Source organism: Colias croceus, chromosome 28 (genome assembly GCF_905220415.1).
Source record: "Colias croceus chromosome 28, ilColCroc2.1".
Taxonomy (NCBI): Eukaryota; Metazoa; Arthropoda; class Insecta; order Lepidoptera; family Pieridae; genus Colias; species Colias croceus.
In genome coordinates, this window is record NC_059564.1 from 2,728,476 (window position 1) to 2,744,362 (window position 15,887).

Consider the following 15,887-nt stretch of genomic DNA (forward strand, 5'->3'; position numbering starts at 1 on the left):
GAAAGTAAGAAAAAACATAATAAAATACAATTAAATTTTGTTTAATCAATATAATCATATTAAATCTAAAAGCCGCGTTCAGCCGCGAATAAAGAATAAGAATCACTATCATTATCTCTGACATCATTAACTCTTCCATGTCTGCAGTTATTCCATCTTGTTTTTTTTTGTACTGCTCTTCAACATGAATAACCGTTTGGTCATAGAATAAATCTCGTCGAGATACTGATTTTGTGTCTTTAAACATTTTGAACGGACAGATCGTTCAATTTCATATTGTTGCTTGAATAGTTTTTAACTGGATTACTGGTATCATCCATGCAAAATAATAATAATAATATTAAACAAATCATACCTACTTATAATAATGTGCAATGCAATCAAGATGAAAAGCATCAAAATATCAAGTCACACTTAACAATGCATTGAGATATTTCTCATAAACACTCTTGTTTTTCCTTGAAAACTACATCTCTTTCAAATTGTTTCATTTTAAATTTATTAATCATAGTTTAAAGTTTTCGTCATGTTTTCAACTCAGTTTTCAAAAATATTTTTTTTTTAATTTTTTTTTTTAGAAATCACTAAAATCCTAAGCTAAAATCGCAGAAAAAAAAAATCACTTTGACAAGCTTTGACACATCAACAACTCAGGTTTTAATGACAGATAACTGTCAAGTGTTGCCAAATAAATTTTCGAAATAAAAAGCCAGTTTCATCTTTCGAACCAGACGTGACTAGTATAGACACAAGATTTATTTATTGATTTAAATTTAATAAATGAAACGATACCAATTTAAATTTCGCATTGTTTATGTATGATGTGCGCATGTCTTAATGCTCTAAGGCGCATGCGCAGGTTTCAATTATTTTATAACTAGTGGTCCGCCCCGTTTTCGCCCGTGGTACATATTTAGTATCCTATATCCTTCTCCTGGCTCTAAACTACCTCCCTGCCAATTTTCAGCTAAATTGGTTCAGCCGTTCTTGAGTTATAAGTGGAGTAACTAACACGACTTTCTTTTATTTAATATATAGATTTTAATAACATAAATAATTTAACAATTTCAATGATGGGCCTCTACGGACCTAACGGTAAAGAATACGATTTTGATAAAATTCGCCAATTTTGCTATGGATGGGGTGCTAAAGTGTAACTTTTTTATACCTAAAATTTAAAAAAAATATTAAAAAAAAAACTAAAGGGGACCTAACGAAATAATTGTGGGACCTTATAGGACCTAACGGAGACCTATCGATTAAGGTCATTTTTGACCCAAAATTCTATGGATGGGGTGCTAAAGTTGCATTTTTTTATACCTAAAATTTAAAAAATTATTAAAAAAAAAACTAAAGGGGACCTAACGAAAAAATTGTGGGACCTTAAAGGACCTAACGGGGACCTAACGATCAAGGTCATTTTCGACCCAAAATTCCATAGATGGGGTGCTAAGTTTGCACTGGTCACAAAAAAAGGATATTACCTAACCACATAATGCTATCATGTATTAACTAAATATTGATTTTATTTTTTAATATGAAATGTTATTTTAATTGAGAAAATAATATTGTGTGGGTGGTGTGGATAGTAGAATGTGGTAGAAATTTGTTTATTACAGTTGTCTATGCCATTAAAGATGGCAACTTATCATCCTGCCATTTAATTAAAAAAAAAGAAACAGTCGGCCACGCTTGCCACAAAAATCATTCCGGGGGATTAATCACATATTTCCCCCATTTATTTTATTCTAATATTGCTGTTTTTTACGTTATACACAAACATACACGTAGCGATTCAAAATTAAATATGGCTGATTTGGACGATTTCTTCGCGAAAAAAGATCGCAAGAAGTCAAAGTCGGTCAAAAAGTTTGCGACGGCAGATGAACTTACGAAAAAATTGGACGACGGCAAACAGAAAACGGATGTGAGACCTAAGAAGGAACGACCGGCACAAGAAGGCGAAGAGACTGGACGAGGACCGGTTAGTAGTCGTAAAAATTAAGTCTAAGTGTAAAATGTGATACGTCAAATGCAGGTGCTTAGTGCTTACTTGTAACTTATCTTCTGCCTGACTATAAAAGCTCGGATTATTTTCATACAAAAGCAAGCATTCTGAATGTCGACGGTGACTCAATACTTTTCGACCAGCTTCTCGCAGTGACACGACACTGACACTCCTTTGGCCTAAATTAAAGGTTAACAAGTGATCACGTAAATTGCTTTTGTTTCCTTCTACATAATAATATATTATTTAGTATTATTAAGTCTCACACCTTACTTCTAACAGTGTACAAACAACGAAAACTTGCAGGCAGTAAAGTGTATAGGAAATTCATCTTACTATAGAAAATCGTAAAATATATTAAAGATAATTTTGACCTACATACGCTTTCATTGTGCGCTCGTAACTGAAATTTCAAAGTCACGAAATATCTGATACTATCAGTAATATACATATTCAATACAAAGCTTGACTTACCATCAGATACTTCTTTGTTATTATAGAAGCTATGTAAAGAACATGTATATATGTTTACAATTTACATTTATAATAGCTTATATATAAATGATGTGTGTATGTATAATAACAAATACATGAGTCATGTGTTATCCCACTCCAAATATCTGGGACGGTAAAAACCTACACAACTATTTTTGAACTAATTTTCTATGAATTTTTTTCAAATTACCTATTAAGTGATAGATAAACCAATAACGCTAAAAAAATATATCATAAAATGAATTTGTGGTCGAAGACAGTTGTTTAATGTAAAGATGTAGAATGTAGTAAATAAATAAATTAAATTAAATGTTTGTGTTAAAAATTATCTTAATGCTCGGTAGTAATAAAATGACATTCGTTAATAATATGACTCAGATGTTAAGTGCTTAGTAACATTGTAATTTTATTTTATTTGATTGTATATTTTTTATTTATTACACAGAAGTAGCTTATAAATGCATTTAGCAGTGATTTCAAACTAGGGTCTCAAGATATGTGTCCAGGGTGGAACAAAATTTGTAATACACCTTTTTTTTAGTTAATATGACATCACATAAGTTATTTTAGTGTTTCAAATAATAATATTGTGATGTATTTATCTTAATAATAGGTATTATATAATCCTATCATATCATTATATGATAGGTATTAATTACGTCAATTATCTATACATATCTATACTATAAAGAGGAAAGGTTTGTATGTATGTATGTATGGTTTACACGCATAAACTACGGAACCGATTATAATGAAATTTAGCACACATAGAGGGTAACTTGGATTAACACATAGGTTATATCTCGGAAATCCCACGGGAACGGGAACTATGCGGGTTTTCCTTTGAAAACGTGGGCGAAGACGCGGGTGAAAAGCTAGTAAATTATAATTAAACTGTAGGAGATGGTCTGTTGTCAGTGTTTTGTGCAAAAAAAACTACTGGACATATTTTGAGGCTGATATAATACATTTTTAAGAATTTAATTTTCATTTCTATCTAAAGTAGGTATTAAGTTAAGAGTACTTTCCCTTCAACTGGTGCTATAAAATTTCATCCTGTACAATATAGCTCACTATATGCTACTTATATAAATGTGAAAGTTTGTAAATATGTTGCTCTTTCACTAAAAAATGGACTATGGATGGATTTCATGAAACTAAGTAATAACGGTAACATCAGTATAACACATGAGCTATAGAAATAGTGGATTTTGCTTGTGGGTTTGTCTGCAGGTGAAACTGCGCAGCACAGCATATTATCATAGCATCAATACTAGATTCATATAATGAGAATCTCAATAAAAAAATTTCTCTATTCAAAACGCAGGAAGAGGAAGAATGGAAGGAGTACGAGGAGCCAGTCAAGGACTACACAGGGCTCAAGATCCAAGTGCTGCAGGGCAGCGCGGGTGTGCAAGAGTCGGGAAGGGACTCCTCCGCAGAGGACTCAATGCCCGATAACCCTAAGAACAAGGGACCATGGAATAAACCTGTAAGTTATGATGAATTATGTAAATAACCTTTTTAAATAGGTTCTTATTAACTTTAAATGTAAAAAAATCTGTGTTAATTGAGGCTTATGTAATTTATGAATATTCTATTACTGAGCTAGTTTTACATGAATTATTAACAAATATTATATTTAATTGTTGCATTTTTGTTAATAACATAGGTATATTTATTTATTCAATATATTTATTAAATAGTAACTACTAAATATTAATTTCCGTAATTGTCGTTCAATGGCGACATTGAACTCAATATGGTCTAAGATCTGGGATAAGAAATATATAGCCTCATCTGTTAATTAAATGAAACAGTTTTTATAAATTCACAACATTGAAATCAGTGTATAATTTTTTTTTCATCTAATTAACATATTATGAGGGTATATTTTAATTAACATATTATGGCTTATAATCTTAGGCTAATATTACGTTTTGAAGCAACAATATATAAACACACAGTTTGTATTCCGCTGCCTAAACAACCTCCTTGGTACAGTGGTTGACGCGTGAGCGTAGCACCGAGGGGTCCTGGGTTCGATTCCCGGTGGAGACGAAGAAAAAAAAAATGTCTCGGTCTGGAAGGACACAGAAGGCTGATCACCTACTTGTCCCTCAAGAAAATCGATCAGTGAAACAGATATATAATGTATCTGCCCCTTACCCCACTAGGGGACATGGGACTTCACTTTTTTGCCTAAACAACACATTATAAATTTTCACCATTCCTCGCTCCAGCAAGTGGAAACGGAACAAGCGCCGGCCGCTAGGCCTCCGCCCCCGCCGGTGGAGGAGGTGAAGCCCCGCGCGCCCACCGCGTACGTGCCGCCCGTGGCGCGCAACCGGCCCTGCGACGGGCCCGTGCGTAGGACGCAGAACGTGAGTATTTTATTAACACTAGTTGTTTGGCCAGACTTCAGTAGATCCTAATACTAGTGTGTTCAAGAAACAAATAAACTTTTCAACTTTATATAGATTACTAGCTGTGTTCCGCGGTTTTACCCGCAGTCCTGTTGGTCTTAGCGAGATGATATATAACCTATAGTCTTCCTTGATAAATGGACTATCTAACACCGAAATTATTTTTCAAATTAGACCAGTAGTACCCGAGATTAGCATGTTCAAATAAACAAACTCTTCAGCTTTATTATACTGGTACAGATTATTACAGTTTATAGTTTTTGTTCGCTTTCTGAATAGAAGCGGTACACTTACCACAGAAGCATATGAATTGTGTTCTATATCTTTGGTTGTAAAAAATTTCATGTTACTTAGTACTAATGTAGTCTTTCATAATATTGTATTTTTTTTATAAAAGCAATCGGTTTTTCTTTTGAGTTTATTCCTTACAAATTTCCAATAAATAGTCGCTTTTCAAAACTTATTACACAACACGATTAACTTATGTACACAACACGATCGGTGTTAATTAATGTTAATTAATTCATTAATTCCATAATGCAATTGCAGAAGAACCCGCTGGACATCCACAACGAGGACTACTTCCCGGTGCTCGGCGCGGGGGCGAAGCGCGGCGGCGGCTGGAGCACCGCGGGCACGGGCGGCGCCGGCGGCACGCACACGCGCCCCGCAGCGCACGCGCAGCCCCTCGCGCTCGGCAACCGCTTCACCTCGCTGCAGGACGACAGCTAGCCAGGTGACACACACACGTCACGGACGAATTCTACAGGCTTGACGGAACACAGTGGGGTTTTGGTCGGTAGGAATCCGACATAACCCACGGCCCTTTCCCTGGAGGCCGTGGGTATCTATGCAAGATTTCCCCACTTAAAAAAAAAGGTGACACACACACCAACCGCTTCACCTCGCTGCAGGACGACAGCTAGCCAGGTGACATACACACACACACAAACATTAACATTTTATTTTTCCATTAATAAAAAAACACACATACACGGCATGTTGCAAAAGACAACGACAGATAATAGATTTGGACCAGGAGCGTAGCTAGCCAATCATATTTATAATATGCCTCTTACAAACAAACAAAAATACTTGTGCATTGTGTAATTCATGTATTTGTCTAATTTTGTATGATTTTATAACAAATCCCTCCAACAATAGCTACGCAGCCCACCACTGGGTTTATCGCCCTACACATTGTGTAATTCATGACTAATTTTGTATTTTTTAATCAAAGTGTATTGTTAAAAAATTCCCCGGATAACTTTCTCGAAGCATAAACCATGTAACAATACGAAACTAGTTTATTATTAGCATAAAACAAAATAATCAAATATTTTTCTTCCGCAGGTCACAGAAGGCAGTTCCGCAACGATAAATATTAAAGTGAAGTGTCATTATGGACTTTAAGCAAGCCTGGCATAGCGATTCCCACATTATACATAGCATACAAACTGCGCACTTCCAGTGTTATCAACTCTGTTAAATATATATCCTCGACGGTTGCTGACCTCATTTCCACCGTGCGACAGTTTTGTCACAAAAAAAAAAGAAAAAATACACGAAAGTCAGTGTGGGCTACGCCTCATTATTGCTCATATATTATCTGTGCAAAAATCGGCCAGTACCTATGTTCCAGTCATAGACAATAAATATTCCATATTCAGTGTTGCTAGCTAAAATATTAATAAAAATGGCGACTGTCAAAAAAAATCGAAAAACCCGAAAACGGAAGTGTGCCTTTAAGTTTGTTACTTTTTTATGTTTATATTTAAAAAGTAATTAATACAGTGTCATGATTGTTGCGTGGATGAGGGAATTTCGATGAATTATAAAATGGCGGATTTTTAGTGTTAAAGCGTGGGTCGACTGCGCGGAAATTGTTTGATAGAAAGATTGAAAATCCGATATATTATTATGAAATAGTTTGGTTGGCTACCTCTGTATGTTGAACAGTAAAAATGTTTATAAACTTGTCGGCAAATCATTCAGAACATGTACCATAGAAATAAATTATGTATTTAACTTTTTTGTGTTTCTTTTTTACCTTTAAGGTGGACTTCCGACCACCGCGGCTCCGGCGTCACTAACGCAGCGACAGTGACGCGGCGACAGAGCGATAGTATTATACAGTACGGAAATGTATGATGGAACGTTCGAGCGCAGCGTCACTGTCGCAGCGACAGTAACGCTGCGTCAGTGTCGCGCGGCCGTAGCGGCCGTGCTATGCTCGCGCAAGCACTGTCGCGTGGCAGGCTGCAAAAGCACGTTGATTTAGGTTATTATCGAGTTATTTTCGAAAGAATATCTAAAAAATGGACGTTAGTAACATATTTACGCACATTACGCACATTACATGCAATTTTGTACGATTTAAGTGAAACGGGCTACAAAAACCAGCCTAAAAATGATTCTATATTATTTTTTTTCTATATATCTATATTATTTATTCTATCTATATGATTCTAATAATATTTTTTTAATTTTTCGGTTCATTCCTACTGTACCGCACAACCGTCAGGTATGGACTAATAACTGTGACTGACGCCGGAGTCGCGCTGCTCGGAAGCCAATCTGCGTCTAAGCCGCTGCGACAGTGACGCAGCGGCTTAGACGCTGCGGCCGTTGCGATAGAGCCGCGCTGGTCGGAAGTCCACCTTTACCCTACACCTCTACACACAAACATGGGTATATTTTAAACTAGCTTACCGCCCGCGGCTTCGCCCGCTTTGACTTAAACCTAATTAATTGTATACTAAAACCTTCCTCTTGAATCACTCTCTCTCTCTCTCAATCTATTAAAAAAAACCGCATCAAAATCCGTTGCGTAGTTTGAAAGATTTAATTAAGCATACAAAGGGACATAGGGACAGAAAAAGCGACTTTGTTTTATACTATGTAGTGATATCTATACTTATTCTAGTAACCTGGCGGTTAGAAATATGCATTACTACCTATTGTGAAACCCCACAAACAAATAATTTTTAAAAAAACGGTCACTACCGTGCAAACACAAATTTACAAGAAGTAGATTTTTTAAACAGCATGTGCGTATAACATATTCGTTGCATATGCTTAATCAAACTACTGAGGATCACTAAAAGTATAAAGTATTTTAAAATATGTACTTAATTTGCCTGTAATATAATAATAATATAATATATAATATAATCTTTATTTATTTCTTCCTTTTACAATACATATTATACATACAGGCAACATATACAAGGTGTAGAAAGCTGGTGCCTGTGGTAGGTGTAAAACCTGTAATACAGGTCACCAGGTCTCCACCACTCGGATGAACAGAACATTAAAATTAAGCCAAAGAAAGAAACTATGTAGCTTAAAAATTAAATTACTTTAGTTACATTAGCAAAAAAATATAAAAAAAATAATACAAAAAAAAAATAATAATAATAAAATTAAACATGCAAAAGTCTACCCGGATGAAGTGTGAGTGATTGTGACGAGTGAGTGAGTGTGTAGTGTGAGTAAGTGTGAGTGAGTTTGAATGCGTGTGGTAAACATCTGAAATCTTAATTTGAACGAATTAGATAAATGAGTCTAAAAAGGTCTCAGTCTCAGCGTATGAAAGTCCCTGTAGCCAGTTATCAAGTAAAATTTTCAGTTTGTGATAGTTTAAAGAATGTACAGATAGAATATTTTGGAGTTTATTATAAATGTAAGGGCCAAGAAATAAAAAGAATCTGTGACTGAAAGAAGTATTTAGTCTAATTGTCGGAGCTAATAAATAATTGCGACGCTCAGTAAGGGGATTGTAAGGAGTAGAACTGTGTTGTTTTAACGCGATTTTAAGAATAAATAATTGGCGAACTGTTAGTACTTGAGATAGTTTGTATAATTCTGCTGTTGGATATAATCGAGGCTTATGAAAGCAAACCTTTAAAGCTGCCCTTTGGGCACGTTCAAGCTGAATTAGATAAGATTTATATGTACCACCCCAAGATTCAATTCCATACAATATAACAGACTGGCACAGCGCTATATATACCATTTTCATAATTGAAATGTCAGCTGATGAGCGTAGTTGCTTAAAAATGTACATAAGTTTTCGTATCCTATTACCAACAGTTTCTATATGCTCCTTAAAAGCTAGCGAAGAGTCAACAATGATGCCGAGATATTTGATAGATGATACTCTTTCGATAACAGCTGGACTCGATGGATTCATGATAGAAGGAACTAAAATTTGGAGGTGATTAATATCAGATTTGTCATTGCGTATTGCAAAATTTACTAATTTTGTCTTTTTGACATTTAAGGTCAGCACATTTTTATCTAACCAATGTAAAACAGAATTGAAGCCTTGCTGTGCAAGATTATAAGTTTCGAGCCAGGTTTTAGACGAGAAAGCCAATGCCGTATCATCTGCATAAGAGAATATAGCACCATTTTGCAATTTAATATCACACAAATCGTTCACATAAATTAAAAATAGACTCGGGCCGAGGATGCTGCCTTGTGGCACGCCATAAGAAATAGGGTGCTCGGAGCTTGTAAGAGATCCAATTTTAACACATTGAGTTCTGTTAGTGAGATACGACTCAAACAGCGATAATTGAAGATCTCTTATTCCAAGGGCCTCCAATTTCGTCAGTAAGATTGGGATCGAAACTGTGTCGAAGCTTTAGCAAGATCCAAAAACAAAACCATACATTTATTATTTTTGTCCATTTGTGAAACAAGGTGATTAACTAAGTTGTGAACGGCGTCTGTGGAAGACCGATTTTTACGAAAACCATATTGATTAGGCGAAAGAAGTTTGCGACATTCTAAATAATTTACGAGTCTATTGTTTATAATCTTTTCTAAAATTTTGGACATAGCTGGAAGAATGGAAATAGGTCTATAATTTTCGACACAGTTCCGGTCCCCAGACTTGAAAATCGGAAGCACAAGGGCTTTTTTGAAAGCGTTAGGGAAAGTACCGGTAGTAAGGCATAGATTGAAAATATGGGTAAGTGGGGCAAGAAGAACCTTAACATGTTTTTTTAAAAAAGCAGACGAGATACCATCCCATCCAGGGCAGGAGTCACTCTTGATACAATTTATGATATTCTGGACTTCATTGTCATCCGTCGCTAAGAGAACAAAAGATTCAGAGTGGTGAGCAGGAGCAACGTAGCTATGTTGAGAAGACGGGATTGCTTCCGCTAAGTTTTTTCCAACATTGGCAAAATAATTATTAATGGCGCAGATAGAGGTATATTCATTTTTAGATATTAGATTGTGAGCTGTAGGTTGCGGTTTATTAGAATCAATAACAGATTTAATGACCTTCCACAATTGTTTACAGTTTTTGCCTGCCTTAGCAAATTCAAGTTTCTCATAATCTATCTTAGCTTTACGTAATAACGCGTTACAAAAGTTGCGATATCTCTTATAGGTCAGCTTTAATAAATCATCATTTGGGGATTTTTTATGTTTTTTGAAAAGATTATCTCTATGACGCATGCATCTCAATAATCCTGGAGTTACCCACGGTTTGAGAGGCCTACGTCTACGGGGTAATGAAAGGACAATAGAGCAGGATAAAATAACAGAGGTGATAATTTCTATAAATACGTCTGCCGCCTGATTGGCATCTAAGGTAGAAAGAACAGGGTGAAAGTCAATTGAGTTTAGAGCAGAAGTTATTTTATCTTCATTTATTTTGGTGCAAAGAGAGTCATTCGCTACTTTCCGTTTTTTTTGTGATAAGCATAATACAATAGCAAAGTGGTCGGTAACCGTTGATTCCAAAACAAAGATCTTCGCCGGAGAACGGGTCTTAATGTTGGCATGGTCGAGGCACGTTAGTCCGTGAGTAGGAAAAGAGTGGCCCGGAATAAGACCGTGGTGTCCAAGAATTTCGAGGTAAGACGATGTGTGATTGGATGTATTATTAGGCCTAATATCAATGTTAATATCACCAATCAACACAATATTCCGATAAGATTTTAGGTCAGATAAAACTTTATCCAACGAGACTAGAAAATTTGAGGGATCTAGAAAAGCATAGGGTCTGTATAAAGCTAATATAACTAAATCACAGCCAATATATATAAGCAAACAGTTTGCTTCGTCAATATGAAATTCAACGATTTTTACATCTTTTATTGTGTTTTTATAATAAACTATAACCCCGTCGTTTTGATTAAAGTTACACGAAGTTGAATGGGAGCAGTAGCCATCCAGATTTGGAATAATAGGATTACAAGATAGCCAACATTCAGATAAAATAATAAGATCACACGATACTTTTACTCGTTCTAGTAAGGTTACAAGTCCCAAAAAATTCGCCTTGATGCTACGTATATTTTGTGATAATATTGTAAGGTTAAGATGATTATTATCAGAAGATAGTAAGTGGGAGCAATCCTCAGGGGAGCAAGATATAGCTTCACAAAAGGAGGTGTCGTCCAAATTATTTATGTAGTCATTAATCGCCGCGAATTTGAAATAAAAATATACACAATGTATCTACAACAAAAACCTCAAGCCAAGACGCAATAATTTTAATCAAAATAAATAATGTAAATCGATATACAATATAAGTTTTAGTTAGCGGTGTATTATAAATGGTTTTAATTTTACGATCCTTAAAAAATAATACTATATACGTTACATAAGTGTCAAACACAGTAAAAAAGCAGATGAGCATTAGGCCGGAATAAAAATTTGTCACCAGAAAACAATAATTAATCCTTAGTGAGTTTATGACGGAAATTTGGTAAAATGCAATTTGTGTGTCAAATAAATAATTTGGACATAAAATTAAGTTATTCGAGTAAGATGAATAAATACTCACAAACAGGTCCAATAACTTAGATCGATAGATTTTTAACATAAACTGTTTCAAGTTATAAGTATAGTTTAAGTCATTTTCTGGTACCAAAAATCTAGTGAAACGACATTTATCTTTATGTAACTGAGCTTTGAATAAAAAATGATAAATGAGGTTATAACTTGACTTACCAGAAATATCATGATTTATAAAATTAAATCTCAAGGCCCCGTAACCGTCGAACACACATGATGAAGATGACTGAATTTTAATTTCCACCAAACACAAAGCAATTGAAAAATCTATAATTATTGTATTTAGTATCAAATAAAAATCCATAATTAACTTCGTTGATTTTTTGCCAAACATATTATACCACAGTATTAGTGAAGAGACCGAAATCTGTTTTAGATGTTTAACAAACTGCAATTCAAATAAATGATTTAATAAGACTTTAGTGTAATATATATGTAATGTCACCACAAAACTATTGAAGGCTATAAAGGCTACAAATAATATTATAATGCACTCAAACTGTAATGTTAAACGCTTGTTTTGAATGATGAAGAAATTTATAATTTTACGATTTGTGTAGTTAAACATGGTAATTGTATCTTCTGTAATTGCAATAGGGTACGGAATGTAATAAGTAACTATGTGAGTTAGTGCGGGTAGACGTAAAATACTTTTACAATGTTGAAAGATTGTGGTAAGGATTTGGATACACTGAGAAAAGTACATTAAAAATATATCAAAGACTTTAAAATACATTATTGGAAAACTAAACACTACAAATGTAAATTGGCACAAGTGATATAGTCAGGTTGACTTTAACTTTAACAAATCAGAGTCCGTTTTAATTTCATAGCGAGGGTTACCTTCAGATTTACGCACAAAAATTCTTCCCTTATTAGTCCAACAGAATTTGAAACCTAATTCTTTACTTTTGTTACGCGCTACAGCAAATAGCCTTCTGTCTTTGTCTGTTAAACTCTCAGATACAAATATTGGTGAGCTTGGACCAGGTAGTCCTATAGACGAGGAGGTTAATTTTTGTGAGTTATCTTTGTTATACTGTTTCACTGCACTTAGAATGTTATTTCTAGTTAACACGGATGTAAAGTCTGCAATAATTGTTGAATTACCAGATTTTCCCTTAATTCGAAAGATATCCTTTATGTCATATTTTTGTAATTCGATATTTAATGCATTACTCATTCTTTGAACAATATCAAATAAATCTTGTTGTGTCTCAGACTTTATTTGTTGTGCTTGAGGTAAGTTACGAAACTCCAAAACTGTGAACTTCGCCTTTTTTTGCATATCATCAATTCTATTATCTAAAGTAGAAATGTGTAGCAATTGTTCACGCCTTTCTTTATCCATACAAGAGAGTTTTTCTTTGATATCTTCATACTGTTGTGACAAAAAATTGATAGACTTTTCTAATTCTATATTTTGGTTTTGTATTCCAGTTAACTGTTGTTTCAACTCAGCAATTTCAGTTCTCATAGCTTGGAATGTCGTATCTTGATCCTTTTTCCAAGTAGTAAGCATAGCAAGTAGTTCTTCTTTCAAAGATTTCTCCTCGGAGGAGTGAACATCGGTACGAAGCCTCTTTTGCCTTCTTCCAATTAAGGTATTTTCGGGATCAAGTCTAGTAATATCATTTTCAGACGAGACATGGTGCACTTTGTTTCCGGGTGGAGATCTTTGTACTTTAGACATTTTTGACAAAAGTCCGTAGTTTAAGTAGTCAAGGTAAACCGGTTTTATAGAAGCGGCGCAGCAAAATACACGTCTGAACACTAACACAATCCGAGCGGAAGAGAATCCTGAAATCTTTGAAACCGCTTTCTTAATATTTTAAATTTGTGCCATTTTGAAAGACTGATTTAGTAACTACATTATTCTTACATCTTAAACCTGAGTGTGATAGTTGTTCATTTCTTTTTCACGTCTTGTCTTAGCAAATGTATGGTATGATTTTCGTGTTTTGTTGTAGCCGATAAAACACCTTAATGGGGAGATTGTATTGGATTTTAAATTTACCAATTTACTCTCAATATTTTATTAATTCCGATAGATGGCGCTGTTAGGTTATTTCACACAATTTCTGCGTGGTTGCATACGATACAAAACCTTCGTCAACTATATAAAATATCCTCAATAGATGGCGCTTTATAAAAAGTACTAAGGTACCAAGGCTCAATCCATACTTTTTAATTTTTTTAATTGGAGTACCTAGTTGGAGTTTTTGATCTAAATATTATTTTGTTTCAATTCATAATACTTATGTAAGATTTACTACATTAGTTTACCAAAACTTGTTATTAGTCAATGCCTTTTAGCAACAGTAAATTTTATAGAAAAAGAGCCAGATTTTTAATGTGTGTAATATTTATTTTTTAACAATTTTTGAATAAAAAGTTATTTAAAAAAAATGAGCTATCTTTATAAACTAAATAGCGGTAGGTAACAAATTAAATCTCTTGTAAATACTGTTTCTACAGCCATAAAGGTGTGGTAACAAAATTAAACACAGTTTAAAATTTGCGATAGTTATAAACAAAAATGCGGTAGGTATCAAATTAGATCTCTTGTATAAGTAAGGACTAGTTCTTTAGCCATAAACAAAGTTAGGATAGGTAACACAATTAAACGCAGTTTAAAACTCGCAATAGCCCCTATTAAAGATGCGATAGGTAACAAATTAAATATTTTGTGCAACTTAGTACTATTTCTACAGCCATAAACAAAGAGATGTGGTAGGTAACAAAATTAAACGCAGTTTAAAACTTGCGATAGCTTTAAAAAAGGTTGTAGTAGGTAACAAATAAAACGCAAAATGATAATATTGTTACATTTATTCTGTTACAACGAGTGATCACGCGAGATAGCTGTACGTGTCCTTCTCGCCCTCCGTGCGCTCTAGGTACTCCTTCTCGATTAGTATGTCGATACATTTCTGGAACAAAACCATTATTTTATCAATTATACTAGACACAAATTATAAAATGTATTTATTATATACTAGCTTTCCGCCTGCGGCTTCGCCCGCGTTTTCAAAGAAAATCCCGCATAGTTCCCGTTCCCGTGGGATTTCCGGGATAAAACCTAGCCTATGTTGCTCAGTGAAGATGCAGCTTTCTAATGGTGAAAGAATTTTTGAAATCGGTCCAGTAGTTTATGCGTGAAAACCATACATACATACATACATAATTACAAACCTTTCCTCTTTATAATATTAGTATAGACAATACATAATATGTCAGAATGGATGTAAAAAAGGGATAAGCTGTAAGGAATCTATGTATGTAAAAATAAAATAAATAAATAAAATTTTCATTTTTTATTTTATAAAAGAAAATAAATTCTGTATTATTCAATACAAAACATGCTTATAATCCAAATATTGAGTTCTTTTCTATGCATATTGACTATTGTAATCGGTTTTACGTGCGCCTACAGATTTTCTGAATAACTTTTTCTCATGTCAAGTAATTTTATAAAAAATACTAGCTTTCCGACCGCGGCTTTGCACGCTTTGTCTAAAACCTAATAAATTATATACTAGAACCTTCCTCTTGAACCCTCCCTTTTATACCAAAAAAACAGCATCAAAATCCGTGTCGTAATTTTAAGCAATGTACTTCAAACAATGGGGGCCACTGAAAATCAGTGCTGTGCTGTTGATGGCACAGCTAAATACTGCTACCCTTTTTGCTAAAGGTCTGCCACACTTTTGTCTTTTCTCTGTTTTGTATTTTTACTCCTTCTTTTTATTATATCTGTTGTTGGCTTTTGGGAAAATAAATTATTCTTCCTTTTTTTCTTAAAGATAAGCATACATAGGGACAGAGAAAGCGACTTTGTTTTATACTATATAGTGAAACTTTACCTTTATAACGGGCACGCGCGGTTTAAACCGCGACGACAGTTGGTTCAACACTTCCACCACCAAGTGCTGGTGCTTTAGCGTCTTCCGCGTCTTCATTATACGGACTATGGCGGCCTGTTGACAAATATATTATTATTTATTATTAATAATTATAAAATGTAGGTAAAAACGTAGTTACTTAGAATAGAACAAAAAATCTAATTATATATGAAATAAAAAAATATATTAAAAAATCAATTCAATCCCACTAATAATATAAATGCGAAA

At 34.2% G+C, this 15,887-nt stretch overlaps 3 protein-coding genes across 7 annotated transcripts in view; 1 reads left to right on the plus strand and 2 right to left on the minus strand.

The window, feature by feature from the left end:
* The first annotated feature begins 1,645 nt into the window (after positions 1–1,645).
* LOC123703992 (protein CDV3 homolog) lies at positions 1,646–6,957 on the plus strand. 2 transcript variants are annotated; one of them, XR_006753074.1, is made up of 6 exons: positions 1,646–1,984; positions 3,831–3,995; positions 4,747–4,887; positions 5,479–5,665; positions 5,809–5,859; positions 6,283–6,957. XR_006753074.1 is itself a non-coding variant. In XM_045652221.1 (5 exons), exons 1-4 carry the CDS (start codon positions 1,808–1,810, stop codon positions 5,659–5,661), a joined length of 666 nt encoding a protein of 221 aa, XP_045508177.1. In that variant the 5' UTR covers positions 1,646–1,807; the 3' UTR covers positions 5,662–5,665; positions 6,283–6,957. The 2 variants fall into 2 exon arrangements, 1 of the variants encoding a protein (XP_045508177.1); XM_045652221.1 differs by lacking the exon at positions 5,809–5,859.
* A 5,581-nt stretch (positions 6,958–12,538) lies between these two features.
* Positions 12,539–13,447, minus strand: LOC123703941. The gene has a single exon (XM_045652152.1). The coding sequence runs from the start codon at positions 13,445–13,447 to the stop codon at positions 12,539–12,541; it is 909 nt and encodes a 302-aa protein (XP_045508108.1).
* A 1,121-nt stretch (positions 13,448–14,568) lies between these two features.
* LOC123704014 (cullin-1) overlaps positions 14,569–15,887 on the minus strand; it is a 38,318-nt gene continuing 36,999 nt past the window's right edge. For all 4 annotated transcript variants that reach the window (XM_045652254.1, XM_045652255.1, XM_045652256.1 and 1 more), the window contains exons 20-21: positions 15,621–15,734; positions 14,569–14,687 (exon numbers count right to left, since the gene is read on the minus strand). In XM_045652254.1, the coding sequence (XP_045508210.1) occupies positions 14,607–14,687; positions 15,621–15,734 (195 nt within the window). In that variant the 3' untranslated portion in view covers positions 14,569–14,606. The remainder of the gene's footprint in view (positions 14,688–15,620; positions 15,735–15,887) is intronic.

What these genes read in the sequence shown, in the direction of transcription:
- LOC123703992 (XM_045652221.1), top strand. Translation starts at nt 1,808, where the DNA reads ATGGCTGATTTGGACGATTTCTTCGCGAAAAAAGATCGCAAGAAGTCA. An exon ending in AGGGACCATGGAATAAACCT is followed by an intron (nt 3,996 to 4,746) that starts GTAAGTTATGAT and finishes TCCTCGCTCCAG; the next exon opens with CAAGTGGAAACGGAACAAGC. An exon ending in CCGTGCGTAGGACGCAGAAC is followed by an intron (nt 4,888 to 5,478) that starts GTGAGTATTTTA and finishes ATGCAATTGCAG; the next exon opens with AAGAACCCGCTGGACATCCA.
- LOC123703941 (XM_045652152.1), bottom strand. Translation starts at nt 13,447, where the DNA reads ATGTCTAAAGTACAAAGATCTCCACCCGGAAACAAAGTGCACCATGTC.